Source organism: Peromyscus maniculatus, chromosome 3 (genome assembly GCF_049852395.1).
Source record: "Peromyscus maniculatus bairdii isolate BWxNUB_F1_BW_parent chromosome 3, HU_Pman_BW_mat_3.1, whole genome shotgun sequence".
NCBI lineage: Eukaryota > Metazoa > Chordata > Mammalia > Rodentia > Cricetidae > Peromyscus > Peromyscus maniculatus.
In genome coordinates, this window is record NC_134854.1 from 157,226,507 (window position 1) to 157,241,870 (window position 15,364).

At 44.7% G+C, this 15,364-nt stretch overlaps 1 protein-coding gene across 2 annotated transcripts; it reads right to left on the reverse strand.

Moving 5' to 3' along the window:
- Positions 1-1,611: 1,611 nt before the first annotated feature.
- On the reverse strand, positions 1,612-14,704 carry Art4 (ADP-ribosyltransferase 4 (inactive) (Dombrock blood group)). 2 transcript variants are annotated; one of them, XM_076568105.1, is made up of 3 exons: positions 13,911-14,704; positions 10,989-11,697; positions 1,612-2,644 (listed from the first exon to the last, which is right to left on the reverse strand). In XM_076568105.1, the coding sequence occupies exons 1-3, from the start codon at positions 14,133-14,135 to the stop codon at positions 2,577-2,579; spliced, it is 1,002 nt and encodes a 333-aa protein (XP_076424220.1). In that variant the 5' UTR covers positions 14,136-14,704; the 3' UTR covers positions 1,612-2,576. The 2 variants fall into 2 exon arrangements, with proteins under 2 accessions (XP_076424220.1, XP_006976611.1); XM_006976549.4 differs by having other exon boundaries at positions 1,612-2,797; positions 13,911-14,698.
- Positions 14,705-15,364: the final 660 nt, after the last annotated feature.

A 15,364-nucleotide genomic window follows, 5' to 3' on the forward strand; every position in this document is an offset into this window, starting at 1 on the left:
TACAGATAGTTTCATGTCAACTTGACACAAACTATGTTCATCTGAGAGGTGGATCCTTGATTTAAAAAAAGAATGCTTCCATAAGACTGGAGTGTAGGCAAGCCTGTAGAGCATTTTCTTAATTAAGTGATTGATTGGGGAGGGCCATCCCTGGGCTGGTGGTCCTGGATTCTGTAAGAAAGCAGGCTGAGTAAGCCATGAGGAGTAAGCTAGTAAGCAGCACCCTCCGTGGCCTCTGCATCGGCTCCTGCCTCCAGGATCCTCTCTGCTTGAGTTCCTGTCCTGACTTCCTTCAGTGATAAACAGTGCTGTAGAAGTGTAACTGAATAAACCCTTTCCTCCCCAAGTTGCTTTGGTCATGGTGACCCTAAGTCAGCCCTGTTAGTCTGGGCCTCCCCAGCTGCAGAAGGACAGTGTGTTGATGGCTGGAGATTCCGACAGGTGGGTCATATAGCTATCCATTCTGTTTCTTGGATTATAGCATGGCCTCTCCCACATTCCTCTCTGGGACAGATGAGCTGATTTCCACTTCCGGTGCTTTTTATCTCAGTGTTCTTCAAGGGGCTAAGAACTGCATAATGTAGTCACAGTTCAAAGTCACCCCACACTCCTCCCTCCATTAACCTCAATGGCAGGGCCTTTGGAGACCAGGTCTGAATTGAAGCTGTGCACTTCCTGAGGGAAAGGCTGGGAAATATTTGCAGTTATGAATTTTGGTAATTTATATTCTGCATTCCATAGCACATAATTGAGTTCAAATATTCTGGCAGTTATTTGATAACCAGTTTTTTTTTTCATATTCTCACCTTGATTTCCACACACAGCCTTCTGCCACAACATATACTTTTCTACAAAGATCTGAAATAAAAATTTCCCTCTAGTCTATAAAGTAACATGCCTAAATTCCATTTTTTAGCAATGTTTTAGAAACATGCACGTAGGAGCTTGTTACAGGCATGGCTAAGATTTTACTAACTGATAGAATAAATGCCTTGGTCATAAGACAGGATTCCTGCTAATGATCTTGTTGGGCCAGACTCTAACAGGGAGGGAGCAAAGAATGTGGAGCTGGAGCCCCTAGTAGCCTGTGGCTGCATGACGCACAGTCACCATCATCCTGCACCCAGAAACGCCCTGGCGCCCAGTGGCTGCATCCTAAACCAGGAAAAGAGCAACTGCGGAACTGCCCTAGCCTCTTATGGATGTGCTTGCACCCCTCAACCACCACTATAAAGAGACACTGCCAGTCTTTCCCCATGCAGACATTCCTTTTCCCGTGGGAGAGTGTCTGTCCTTCCCTGTTTGGGAATAAACAGTCCGGTCTATGGAAACCAGGCTCTAGTCTCTTTTCCTGCCGTTGGTCCTCCCTACGCTGCCTAACAAATCTAACACCAACACATTCCATTTTTCTCTCTCAGGTTTCCACAAGTCTCCCCATTTGAGAGTACATTGATTTGATCTTGGATGCTGACAAAAATCTCTGAAGAAAAATCGTCAATTTTCCTACCCACTTTGATTTGTTACTACTTAGGATCACTAAGTTAAAAAAAAAAAAAAGTCTGTACTCACCAGACCCTGTCCAATAGCTTGAGATAGAAAACGTGACCCAGATTACGTTAGCAAAGACATTGTTTATTGATTCCTGTAATGATGAAGCCTAATGCATGCTTCAGGCAGTTTGCCTCTAGAGGCTCATCACATGCTCTTACCTGTCCTAATTTCTTTCCATTTCTTAGCTCTGCCTCCACTGAGTTAGTTTCTCAGGGAGGCCAATTCGTCTCTCTTTGTGGCACGGTAGCTGGTAGCAACTTCCAGGGCACATGTACTGTGCTTCTGCTAATCACTGCCCAAAGAGATTCCTGCTGCGCTCCTAAAACTCATTTTGAAAATGTACCCTGATTGTATCTCACAGGCTGTAATTGGATAGTCATCTCTCTCACCGAGGATCTCTGGCCAACTCATAGGCAAGTGGTGTCCAGATTGGATAAGAATGTGACTGGCAAAGAGGACACCATGTACGGCTTTCAGTAACAGTGTGATAAAGGCCTTTTCCAGGTCTGGTTAAGCAGCTGCAGCAGGAGAGTGGTCCTTTGGGAGGTTCCTGCCAGGGCAGAGCCAAGAAGACACCTCAGGGCAAACGCTCTGTCCACTGTCTGTCTGGACTCCCGTCTCTCCTCTGTAAGAATACTCTGAACGTTAAGACCCCGTGGTTTGAATGTTAATGCTCCTTACGTGTTTGGGTACTTTGTCCCCTGCTGGAGGCATCATTTTCCATCGCTGTGTGCTCTTCAGGAGGTGGAGCCTTGCTGGAGGAAGTGAGTCATGGGAGGAGGGGCTTGTGGTTTGGTACCCCGCCCACTTACGCTTCTGTGGTGCCTGGTGCTCCTGGTGCCATGTCGTTCTGGCTGTGGTGTTCCGTGCATTTCTAAGTCAAGTAAAGCTTTCCTTCCCAACTTCAAGTTTCTGCTTTTGGTTTTGGTCACAGCAACAAGGAAAGTAACCAATATACATAGATCCCTTTTAGGTAGAGATTTGAGACAGTCTTCTGCCTTATTTAGGGCTGGTTTTGAATAAACTTATTTTCTTCCACCAACTTCTGTCTCTGTGTCTTCTGTGGTGTGGTGGGAAGTGTGGACCTCAGATTCTGGTAGCAAAAAGATAAGCAAAATGTTTAAATAGTTTCTTTAAAAAGGAGCCAGTGGATTCCTTTGCTCTCTGTTTTTGGAAGAGATAACAACACTGGCCAAGAAGAGGCAAACAATAACCATGGGAGCAGGGGTGCACTTCTTGCCGGAAGCTGTGGAAAACAAAGAAGACACAAGTTAGAGATGAGCTGGGGGGTGGGGGGAGAGGTTTTTAAAACACTTTTAAAGCAGGGTGTGGTGACACATGGCTTTAATCCTAGCACTTAGGTGCCAGAAGCAGGTGGTTCTCTGAGTTCAGGGTCTGCATAGCAAGTTCCAGGCCAGCCAGGGCTACGCAGTGAGGTACTGCCTCTAAATCAATGAATAAAAATAAGTATTTGTATACACACATTTATACACTTGAGATGGGGTCTCACTATGTAGTTCTGGCTGGTCTTGAACTTGCTATGTAGATAAGTAGCCCCTAACTCACAGAGATCCACCTGCTTCTGCCTCCTGTGCAAGATTTAGTTTTATTTTGAAATCCCAGTGCATGCCTGTGTGCCTGTGTGGAAGCATGCACACATGAGTGTAGGTGCCCATACAGGCGGCTGTGAGCCACCAGTTATGTGTGCTGGGAACTGAACTGCATTCTTCTGACAGAGCGGTGGCGACTTTTCACTGATAAGCCTTCTCACCAGCCCCAGCAGCAGAGAATCTTCTTTGCTAATGTAATCTGGGTCACATTTTCTATCTTAAGCAATTGGACAGGGTCTGGTGAATACAGAGAGACTGAGGATGCTAGGGGCCAGCCACCTAGCCACCCAGCCACCCAGCCACCCAGCCACCCAGCCACCCAGCCAGCCACGGAGTAAGAGTGAAAGTAAGATATAGAGAAGTAAGAAAAGGAGAAAAGCCCAGAGGCAAAAGATAGACGGGATAATTTAAGTTAAGAAAAGCTGGCTAAGACAAGCCAAGCTAAGTCCTGGTGTTCATAATAAAGACTGATTATTTGGGAGTTGGGTAGTGGGCCCCCCAAAAGAGAAAAAACAAACAACAACACAGAGTGAAACGAACCGGGGAAGAGCCGTACTGGAGCTCGATGTTTGAGCCCTCCCAGGGTCAGAGGGCCTGCTAAGGGCCTTTGCACACATTGTCGTTTCTTCTCATCAGAATCTTATCGGGTGAGTTTAAATGATAGCTTCCCTTTTCCATGCAGAGCAACAGGTGCAGAGACCAAGTCACTCCCCCAAGACCACGACACTATTGCACTCTTGCTTGTCACTCGCAGAGGTCACAGGTAAAACTAAGCTGCTACAAACAGCTGGCTTTGTTTTTCTAGAAGCACGCCAAGGATTTTGATGATTTGAAATATTTTGACATAAACCCTTCTTTGTAAATCCAGCAATAAAGAGCAGATTGTGTAGTGTGTGTGTATGTGTGAGCGTATGCGTATGTGTGTGGTACACATTGTTTTGCTGAAAGGAATTACTTAAGAGAGAAAAACAAATTAACATTCTGTTGGCATAGTTTGGATCTTTTAATAAACATGAAAACATGTTACTATGGTAACCAGTATAGATCATGTGAGGGGTAACAAAGTAATTACAAGGGAGACAGGGTAGTTTAGAATGACTTAATTTTTCTTTTTCGTATTTTCTCCCTTGAATCTGCTTTGCTACCAGTTTGAATTCTTAGTTTATTTTTGAATGGTTCAGTATTTGGTACTTTGACTTTGGGCTGCACGTTTAGAAGACCAAATCGGTTTATTGTAACATAACCCAAAGGACTGGGCAAGTTCCGGTTTTTAATATACTGTTTCTCATTGAGACAAAGACAGTATCCTAACTGGTTAATTTTAACAGTCTGGTTTTCTTGTTTGTTTCTTTTTGTCATGTAGCCCAGGCTGGCCTCAGACTCCCTACATAAGGTAAGAATGACCCTGAACTCCCAATCCCCTCTCTTCTTCCCAAGACACTGGGGTTAGAGGCATGTGCCACCACGTCTGGCTGCATGGAGTCTTTTAAAGAATCCATCTCTTGAGTTACAAAGGAAGAGGAGGGGACGTATACTCATCTGGCTCATAGGGCCTTTGGGGATATGCAGAGAGTATGGCTTCTGCTAATGGAAAGAGAATGTAAGAACGAGAAGCAGTCTTAGAGGATCTGAGTTTATTTAGAAATTAGGTGTCAGTGTTCCAGAACATCTGTGAGTTCCCTAGACAAACCTTAGTGGGAGAAGTGAGCCGTAGAAGCTATCCAGAAAACTCAGGTCTGGGGAGAGTTCACTGACCCTACTTAGGAAAGGAACTGCCAGGAAAAAAAATCTATGGCATTAAGCTAGGTGTGGTGGCTCATGCCTGTAATCCCAGCACTTGGGAGGCAAAGGCAGGAGAGTCCGAAGCTTGAGTAGGGAGTAAGTTCTAGAACAGCCTGAGACCTCATCTAAGAAAAAAAGAAAGTAGTTGGTAGCGCTCCTCCCCTCCCAGGGTTTACGTGTGGAAAGTTATCAATGAGCACAAACGGCCCAAGGGACGTTTCTTACGATATGAAGAGCGTCCCCAGTGCGGCGGTGGCAGCAAATCAAAAGAAAACACTGCAGTGATCAACTGAGAACATCCTGAAGCCAGTGACGTTTTGTCATCAGTCAAGCTAAGCAGGTGCTAACTCTGTCCAATCAAGATCAGACAGCCACTCTGTCCTCGGCTCAAGTGGAGGTTAGCCGCTAGACTGTGGCAGATGAGGCTAAAGGGGGGTGTCCCAGAGCCACCAGGTGGGCCAGTCTCCTCCCCACCTTCCTTCATAGTCCACGCTCAGAGGAAGAAAGAGCCCTCCCCGCAGCAAGCACTTATGTCTCCCCTTTTACCCTTCCAGACACTTCCACAGTTGGGGCAGCCAGGAGGACACCAGATGCTAGGGCCAGCTCTTGGCTGACATACACATCTCATCCCTTTTCCGTTTCTGAAAAAAAAAAAGGCACCTAGCATGATGGTATACGCCTACCCCGCCAGCCGCCACCATTTACAAGTTCACTTCTGGAGGCTACTCAAGCTTGTAATTGACAGATTTCTAGAAAAATTAATGTGTTTACATCACAAAAGAAATGGTTACATACTGCTGGTGACCACACTGTAGACATTCGGGTGTGAGTCCAGCGCCTTTCTCTTGACAAGGGCTTGGATGGATTTCGGATCATAATCTTCAGACTATCGGGTATCAGAACTACTTCTAGCTTAGTGACTTACAGCGTGACTCAGGTATCAGAACTGTCTCTAGCCTAGTGACTTACAGGGTGACTGGGAGATAGAAAGAGGCTTCATTCCTCCACCATTATTCATGCCCTCAACAAGAGATGGCTGCCCTGTCTGGTCGGGGACTAAAGCTTACAGGTAACACTGATTTACCATTTACAGTCTGCTAAGGAATGTTAAGTAATTTCGCATCTTAGTTTACTTAATCTTCATAAAAGCCTTGTGTTCTAATGCTCATTATGGAGTATTTTTCTCTCCTTACTTGAGCTCTGGAGAATTGGACTTGGCCTCCAGCATGCTACACAGCCACTCCAGTCTTGGTACTGCTCATCCTGTAGAAGAGAAACTCGAAGAGCTTAAGCTATTTGACCAAGAACGTGAAGCCAATGAGTGGAACAGATGGTTGTGGAGCCAAACACGGAGGATCTGGGTCAAGCTGCCCAGTTCCCTGTCTTACCCTGAATACTTGGTTCTCCAGGCCCTGTCCACAAAGAGCTTAGAGGGCAACACAAGGTCACTGATTTTCCTAAGTATGTAATGGTTTCAAGTATTCACTGAAGACAAACCAAACATCCAATGTCTGATAATATATATGGCTATCCCAGCTAAGTCCTAACTCAAGGCTGAGTTAAAGTTGTATTTAAGTGGTTTCATTACAGGAGAGCAGTGTGTGTGTGTGTGTGTGTGTGTGTGTGTGTGTGTGTGTGTGTGTGTGTGTGTGTGTGTCAGGAGGAGGGGGGTCCAAGCATCTTTTTTTTTTTTCTCTTTCTCTGTCTCATTTGTTCTTTGCAGTACTGGGTATGAAACACAGGACCTTGTGTTTGCTAAGCAAGTGGTTTCCCACTGAGTGACATCCTCAGCTTTGTTCTGGAATACTTTTCCTTGAAGCTGACAGAAGAGCAATATATATTCCCTCAGTATTCTATTTGTGTTCAAGTTGTTGTTTCTTTTCCTTTTTTTTTTTTTAGACTGGGTCTCATGTATCTCAGTCTGGCCTTGAACTTGATATATTGTCAAGGATGGCCTTGACCTTCTGATCCCCTTGCCTCTACTCTTAGGCAAGTGTACATTGAGAATCGTGGAAGCTGGCTAGGCATGTTCTTACTCATTGTCAAAGCATCATTCTTTTCCTCATATTCTACTGCAGTTTTTCATCCTCTGACCAACACAACCGTCTTGGGTCTGTGGAGCCAATATTCATGTCATTTGTATTGCTGCCAAAAGGAAGAGGGAGGAGATGACAATATTGACAGGTCACCTCTGCCCAGTCTGTATGTACCGACAGAGTGAGCAGGCTAGACCTCAGCTTGAAGAAGGCCCGCACAACACTGCGGAATGGAGCTGAGAAGTGCTGAGTCCCAAGTACAAACAGTAGTGTTGATGAAGGAGTGGGGAGAGACTGGGAAATAATCCACAGGTAGCTGGTGCAGCTGGCTTGGGACTATCTGCGGCTGCATTTGTGTGCTGGCAAGGACCATTGTCCTGAATCAGATGGCACAGAATGTGCTACAGAATTGCCCCTTAGCAGAGCAGCTGGGCAGCAACATGAAAGGGTGAAATGGGATCCCCAACTTTTCCTAAAGAGCATGCTCTTCTTTTGTCTACTGTGGTATCTTGAATGTCTCTTTTTTAAAGGTTGTTTCTCACAGTATCTCCAGAGCTGCTTTTACAACACTGATCAATTAAATAACCCACTTCTTTTCTGCTTTTAAATTATGTGTGCTGGTTAGTGTTTCATGAGCTTGGCATAAGCTCTGTGTAATTTGGGAAGAGGGACTCTCAAGTGAGAAAATGCCTCTATAGAATTGTTCTATATAGGCAGGCATGTAGGGCATTTTCTTAACTAGTGATCAATGTGAGAGGGCCCAGCCTACTGTGGGTGATGCCATCCCTGGGCTGGTGGTCCTGGGTTCTATGAGAAAGCAGGCTGAGCAAGCCATGGAGAGCAAGCCAGTAAGCAGTACTCCTCCATGGCTTCTGCATCAGCTCCTGGTTCCTGCTCTGATCTCCCTGGATGATGGACTGACTCCAAGCTGTAAGATATAATAAATCCTTTCTTCTCTAAGTTGCTTTTGGTCAGGGTATTTATCACAGCAATAGAAACCTAACTAAGACACTATGCATTTTTAAAGGTTTACTTGTTTTATGTTATGTGGATGAGTGTTTTGCCTGAGTGTGTGTCTGTGTATGACTTGCATGCCAGGTGCCCACAGAAGCCAGAACAGACGTCAGAGCAGGAGCTGGAGTGTGAGTCACCATGTGGGTGGGTCCTAGAAACTGAATCTGAGTCTTCTGGAAGAACGGTCAATACTCTTAAGCCCTGAGCCATCTTTCCAACCCATTTTAAGGAGAAGGTCTCACACATCCTAAGCTTGCCTTGAATTTGCTATCCAACGAGAGGGTGACACTGGACTTCTACTCTTCCTGCCTATACCGGATGCCTGGTTTTATGCCATGTTGGGGTTCCACCTCAAGGCCCTTGGACTGCCTACAACTTTTTGTTATTGCTGCTGTTTGTTTGGTGTCTGTTGTTGTTGTGCTAGGGTCTTGCTAATAGCTGTCGCTGGCTCTCTGTAGACCAGGCTGGCCTTGAACTCACAGAGATCCATCAGTCTCTGCCTCCCAAGTGCTGGGATTAGGATTGTGTGTGCTACCATGCCTGGCTGATGTCCTCCATACTTCTGATGACTTCTCATCACCCACAACTTAAGGTAGATTCAAGGCCAATCAGGTCCACGAGAACCTGCTGCCTGGAGAAGCCCCCGATCCCTCTCTAGGCCTCTCTCCTTCCCACACACTGCTCTCCAGCCACCCTGGGCTTGGTGGTTCCCCATGATTTTACCATATGTTTTCTCTCTTTCTGAAAATCTCTGTGCTCATTTCAAGTCCCACGTAGCCCTCTGTTGGGAAGCCCACCTCACCTTCTCCAGAAGCAGAGTATCTCCCTACATGGACCAGCTGTAACCCATCTGCTGTGTCACTTGGGACTTTCAAATTCATACATTAATTTCTTCTCCCATTGTTCATTAGACTCAAATCCCCCCAGAATAATGACTTTGTTTTGATTCATTCTGTGTTGCCAAGATATCCAATCATAACAGAATAGGGTTAACAAATAGAAAACTAGAAAGTAAAAATTTTACTTATTGTGTTAATTTGAGAACTTTTTATTCATATAATGACCTTGACCTTCCTCCTGAGGAAAAAAAGTTTGATGGAGAAGATGAAAAAATATATATCATGTTCTATTTCCTGTTGTGGAATATTACTTTGACTATGTAAAGATGCATCACATTTGTTTATGTTGCAGAATATTAGTTTAACTATGTAAAGGTGTGTTGCATTTGTGTATGTTGCATTTATTTAACTAGGCAAAGATGCATTACAATTGTTTATGCTGCATTTGTTTAATTATGTAAAGATGTTTTGCATTTGTTTCCCCTTGCCTGCCTAAGGTATCTGATTGGTCTAAATAATAAAAAGCTGAACAGCCAATAGCTAGGCAGGAGAGGGATAGGTGGGGCTGGCAGGCTCCAGAGAGAATGAGAGGAGAGAGAAAGAGGGAGACAAAGAGGGAGACACCCAGGGCCAGCCAGACTGACAGACATGGAGGAAGCAGTGAAAGTAGAACATACAGAATGAAAGAAAGGTAAAAGCCCCAAGACAAAACACAGATGAAAAGAAACGGGTTAAATTAAATTATAAGAGCTAGTGGGACAAGCATAAGATAAGGCCAAGCATTCATATTAATAACAAGTCTCCATGTCCTGATGTGGGAGCTGGTTGGTGGCCCAAGAGAAAGCATAACATGTTTGGCACCCCACATTGGGCCACCAACCAGCTCCCACATCAGGACATGGAGACTTGTTAGTTATGAATGCTTGGTCTCATCTTATGCTTGTCCCATTGGCTCTTATAACTTAATTTAACCCGTTTCTTTTCATCTACATTTTGCCTCGGGGCCTTTTACCTTTCTTTCTTTCTATATGTCCTGCTTTCAATGCTTCCTCCATGTCTGGCTAGCTGGCGACTGCCTGCCTCTCCTTCTCTTCTCTTTTTTCTTCTTTCTCAAGCCTAGATTCCTTCTCCTATGCATTCTTTCTGTCCACCAGCCCTGCCTATCCCTTTACTGCCTGACTATTGGCCGTTCAGCTCTTTATTAGACAAATCAGATGCCTTAGGCAGGCAAGGTGAAACAAATGCAACACATCTTTACATAATTAAACAAATGTAGCATATCTTTGCCTAGTTAAACAAACAACATAAACAAATGCAACACACCTTTACATAGTTAAACTAATATTCCACAGCACTATCTCCTCTAATCAAGGTTTATTAAATGCTTATATTTTCCATGTAATACAGTAAATCTTCCTTTATCATCAATTTTACTTTCTAGAAATTTTATCAATTTCTGGTCAACTGTGGTCTAAAAATTTTACTTGAAGAATCTCAGAAACATCACAACTCATAAATTTTAGATTAGGAATCATCCTGAGTAGCATGTTGAAATCTTGTGTAGTTTTGTTCCATCCTGATTGAGATGGGAATCACACCTTTGTCCTGCGTTTCCACACTGTATATGCTACCTGCCTATGTCACTCCTTTGATTTCATCTTATCACAAATGCATTGTGTTATGTCACATTACAACAAGAAGGAGGACTAAACTGCAATAAGATATTTTGGGGTAGGGAGAGTGAACATTTAAATAACCTTTGGCTTATAATAAATTCAATATCATAGGTCTGTATGTATAGTAAAAACCTATTGTATATGTAGGGTTTGGTATTACCTGAGGTTTGTAACCATCCTCTGGGGTTGCTGGAACATATCCCCATGGATAAGGTGGTACCGGTGCAGAATCTCTTTTTTATTTTTATTATTTTAGAGGTGGTAGGTGAGAAATGAAGCAGAAAGTCAATTTAGTCTCAGTTCCATTATCACTGGAGGTCAGTATTCTTGTTTCCATTCCCCTACTCCAAGCCCACTCAGGAAACAACCCAACAATCATCATCATCATCATCAACAACAACAACAATAACAAAAACCTTCTATAAACAAAGAGTGATCTATGACTCTGATAAATATAGATTCAATTTAGAGCAGGCTCACCTTTTAGCAGCTGGCAGTTATATGAGCTCAGGTTTCCAGCAGACCGCAAGTTTATCAAATCTCCGTTGGGGTTGTGGCTCTTACTTGTGACTTCAAATAATTCATAGGGGGGGATCAAGACTTCTTTCCTGAGACAGAAGTCTTGCACAGAGGCACCCAGGCAAGTAACAATAGTAAACAGTGTTTGGTTTCCAGACACCCGTGTTTCCTCTCTTAGCAGGGAGGCAGAAAGGAACTGGCCGAATCGAATGGTGGCACCAACATTGACGTCAAATTTCATGTTCTTCATCCCATGGTGCACTTTGTAGCACAGGCTGTTGTTCTTTGTGGAGCTCTCTCTCCTCAGCAGCTGCATGGCTGAGGTGAGGTAGTAGTGCAAATACTTGAAGTGGAACGACTGTCTGTACTGGCTGGGAGAGCGCACAGGGCTGGCCATGGCCATAGCAAAGTCAGAGCTCACATTTTGATTCAAGGTGTAGACCACAAGGGCCACAGCGTGTGTGGTGGTCATACTCTCCGGGATAGTCTTGTCTCGGCTCAGCCAGGTTAAATGGGCTTTTTGCCATGCTCTGGAGTAATACTTATGAGTGCTTATTTCCTTCATGAAGTAGTCTCCTTGGCTTAGCTCCTCCATGACCTGCTTGCTACAGCCTTGGTATTGATCGTCAAAGGAATCCGGTGTCAAGTCAAGGTCTACCTTAAGAGCAGCCTATAAGAAAAGGTAATCTTGATTTGCATTACTCAAGTCTGATGGAAATGAAGTTGCCGATTTGTTGTGCCCTACAGTGTTTTACATGGAATGGTCAAGCATGTCCATTATGATGACCCCCATATTATTCCTACCTGGGCTGGGATTGTCATTATTCGTAACAGGCACAGAAAACTCAAAGGCTTATCTTCTCAGGGTGGAAGTGTTCTGTATCATAGAGCTCACAGTGTTTCTACATGTTGAATTTGTTGAAGAAATAAAGCACTAACCTTATAGTTTAATTATACTTTCCACTTCCTTTAGTTTCTCTTCATATTCGCTCATGGATGTCACAAAGAATGTTAAGAGCTAGGTATAGTGGCTCATATTTATAACCCTGGCACTGGGAAGGCTGAGGTGGGAGAATTACTATGAGTCGGAGGCCTGCCTAGCTACATAGTGAGTTCAAGGCCAGCCTGGGTTATAGTGTATGACCCTGTTTCAATCCAACCCAACCTAGTTCAAACAAAATAACTGTGTGTGTGTGTGTGTGTGTGTGTGTGTGTGTGTGTGTGTGTGTAAACTTTACATCTTACCGTGCATGTGCATGTACATGGAGACCAGGGTCAATGTCATGGGTCTTCCTCTACTGCTCTCCACTTTATGTTTTGAGACAAGGTCTCCCAGTGAGCCAGAAGCTCAGCAGTTGAGCTGAGTACTTGGCCAGGGATCCCTGGAGCTCTGGGGACCTGCCTGTCTCCACACCTCTTTCCCACTGCCAGCACTGGGGTTATAGACATGCATTCCATCACACCTGGATTTTACGTGCATTCTTGGGACCCACACTCAAGTCCTCAGGCGTGTGCATCAAGCACTGTAACCCCCAGCCTTCTTCCAGCCCCCCTATATTAAATCTTTTAACTTTATGAGTGATACGTAGTTAGATTCTCCAAGAGAGACTTGTTAAAAAACAATCTTCTTGCTTACTTAGAGTCTGGGGACAAAAAGGAAGAAAAAAAAAAAAGCAAATATGGAAGCTGAAATATCACCCCTCTTCCTCAGTAAGACCATGTAGGTGCACGCAGCTTTGGGTCTGGTGGCAATCTGGCTTAAAAGTAAATTCCAGACCCAGTCAGACTTGTCTCAGCAGTTGCTGGCAGGACTGAGGCCTCTCAGATAACATCTTGTCATGGGGGAAAAGCCCTCATGCCATAGAGATTAGGTTAACCAAGTCCCAGAGTGGAGAACAGAGCTGAACTCCATGCGGGCAGTTATTCCTCTAAATCTTACCCAGAAAGCAATGTTTCCAGGGGAGCCGAGTGAGTGGAGAGAGAGACGGTGCCTAGGAAAGTCCCTCCTCTTGGTAGTGAGGGGCTGGAAAGTACGCTCCGTTGTGGTGGGGGCAACACTTGAGTATTGTCTGGAGAGGGTTGGAGTGAAGCCAGAGGCTTGGAAAGAGGCTCCCTGGGTTCCATCAGCTCATTATTGAGAACCTTATTTGAATTACATCCACTCAAACAGATGCTTATTTCTAGGCAAAGCAATGATGCTTTTCTCATGAACAATACTCATCAAAAGGCAAGATTCTGTGCAAGGTCAGTGTGGTTGGGAGTGGAACTAGAAAGCACACGATTTGGTATTTTAACTGTGTGGTTTATGATGACATGCTGTCTAGTTGCATATAATCTAGATCCAATTTTTAAGACTGATTGAATGATGCTAACCAGTACATCAGATTTTAAAATAAGCTTCCAGTAATCCAAGCCAGGTCAAGCCAAGCATCACATTCTGTCAAATACTACAATGAACTCCATCACATTTTTAACATGTCACCAGATCTCAAATATTTCCCTATATCATTTCTTATCATTAGCCTATTTTCAGTATATAGACCTTTAAGTTAGAATACTCAAAACTTGTGCTGTCTCTAAAAAGCTGTCTCCAGTCAAATAGGCTTATTTCATAGTATTTGTCCTGTGAAAATAGTATTTTAATACTCACAAAGAATCAAGAAAATAACGCTATGGCACTCACTTCCATTGTGCCAAATTTATGAATTATAAAAAGTGTAAACTTTTTTTTAATACCAATTGTTTCCATTACTTCACTAACATCGTTTGCTCCTAGATTGCCAGTGCCTAAGTTTTGATCACTTAAGTGGCCACCACGTGAATGTCCTATTGGTGCATAGATCATGAAGGTCACCGAGAGACCGACTTTTCGATCGCCCCTACCTCAGTGCTCACGGCGGGTGTCTGCAGAGCACAGAGCAACAGCAGCGGCGGCAGCAGCAGCTTGAGCTGTCCTCCTAGAAGCCAGAGCTTTACCCCCTTGTCCGCAGCACTTGATAGAAGCGGCCTCTTGGATCTACCGGTCACTGGACCGCAGTTCGCATCAGGAGAACTTCGCTGCCCCGCAAGCCTCCTTCCGAAGTACTGTCTCGAGTCTCTCTTTGGCATTTTCTCTTCGGGCTGCGTCTGAGGTTCTGCTCCTGCTGCAGCCGCTGTGACTGACTTCTGCTGAACATCAACAACCGACAGCTTCCTTCAGCTCCTTTGAAAAGTTGAAGTCCCCGAAAGAGCTAGATGTGCGCGGCACACAAAGATTTCCAACTCGAGTCAGTTTCAAATTTAAAAAAGGCAAAAACTTGCTCCTTATCTAGTCGGCGTGCAGGGGGAATGCCAAGGTTCGGTTCAGGGTCAGGTTTTGCAGTTCAGCCTTGCCTTTCCCAGAATGGCAGGAAAAAGCATGTTCGGTGGTGCTTGGGGCCAAGTCCCATTATCTGGAGCCCCAGGCTTTCATTGTGAGCAATACCAGAGGCATGTGCTGTGCAGCTGGGGAGATGCAATCTGAAGGTGGCCTGTGTCAGGCTCATCTGGTGGCGCAGATAGCCCTGCCCTGTATGATCCTCCACAAGCTGCACACGCTTTAAAAGTTCTGTGTTTTGCTGTTTTTCACAGTGCGTTTGAAACATCCCCATCTGGGGATGGTGGCTGTTTGGTTCGTAGCTTTGAACATTTATTTCTTCTGAGAACTTCAGGTCCCCATCCATGTAATTCCATGATGAATCCCCCACACAGGATCTAAGTCAGCACTTCCTGCTCAACTCCGAATTCCATTCCACTGCTCCTGGCCTTTCAGACTCTGCTGTCTCATGGACATTGTCCATTTATGTTTTCTGACTCTTATCTGACTCTGAAGAGAAACCAAATCCTGTTCTTGGAAATCCTGATCTCGCTTCCTTTTTATAATTTTATTTTATTTTATTTTTTGGTTTTCTCAAGACAAGGTTTCTCTGTGTAGCTTTGTGCCTTTCCTGGAGCTCACTTGGTAGCCCAGGCTGGCCTCAAACTCACAGAGATCCGCCTGGCTCTGCCTCCCGAGTGCTGGGATTAAAGGCGTGCGCCACCAACGCCCAGCCCCTTTTTACAATTTTAAAGACTGGTCTATCCAAAGTCTCTGAAGATCTTGGCAGTTCTCCCTCAGCAGAAGCTCAGAGTATATAGAGAAGCTACAAGAGAGGAAACGCAAGTTATCCAAAACCCATTGCTTGGAGAAAGCCACCATCTTGACTTATATTTTGGCCTTAAACCCACCACCCACCACCCACCACCCACCACCCACCACCCACCACCCACCACCCACCACCCACCACCTACCGCTCATACACACACACACACACACACAC

Coding starts and splice junctions, on each gene's coding strand:
- Art4 (XM_006976549.4), bottom strand. CDS start 14,135: ATGCCAAAGAGAGACTCGAGACAGTACTTCGGAAGGAGGCTTGCGGGG. Junction 11,698..13,910: donor CACCCGCCGTGAGCACTGAG/GTAGGGGCGATC, acceptor CTTTTCTTATAG/GCTGCTCTTAAGGTAGACCT. Junction 2,798..10,988: donor TAACTGCCAGCTGCTAAAAG/GTGAGCCTGCTC, acceptor TGTTTTCCACAG/CTTCCGGCAAGAAGTGCACC.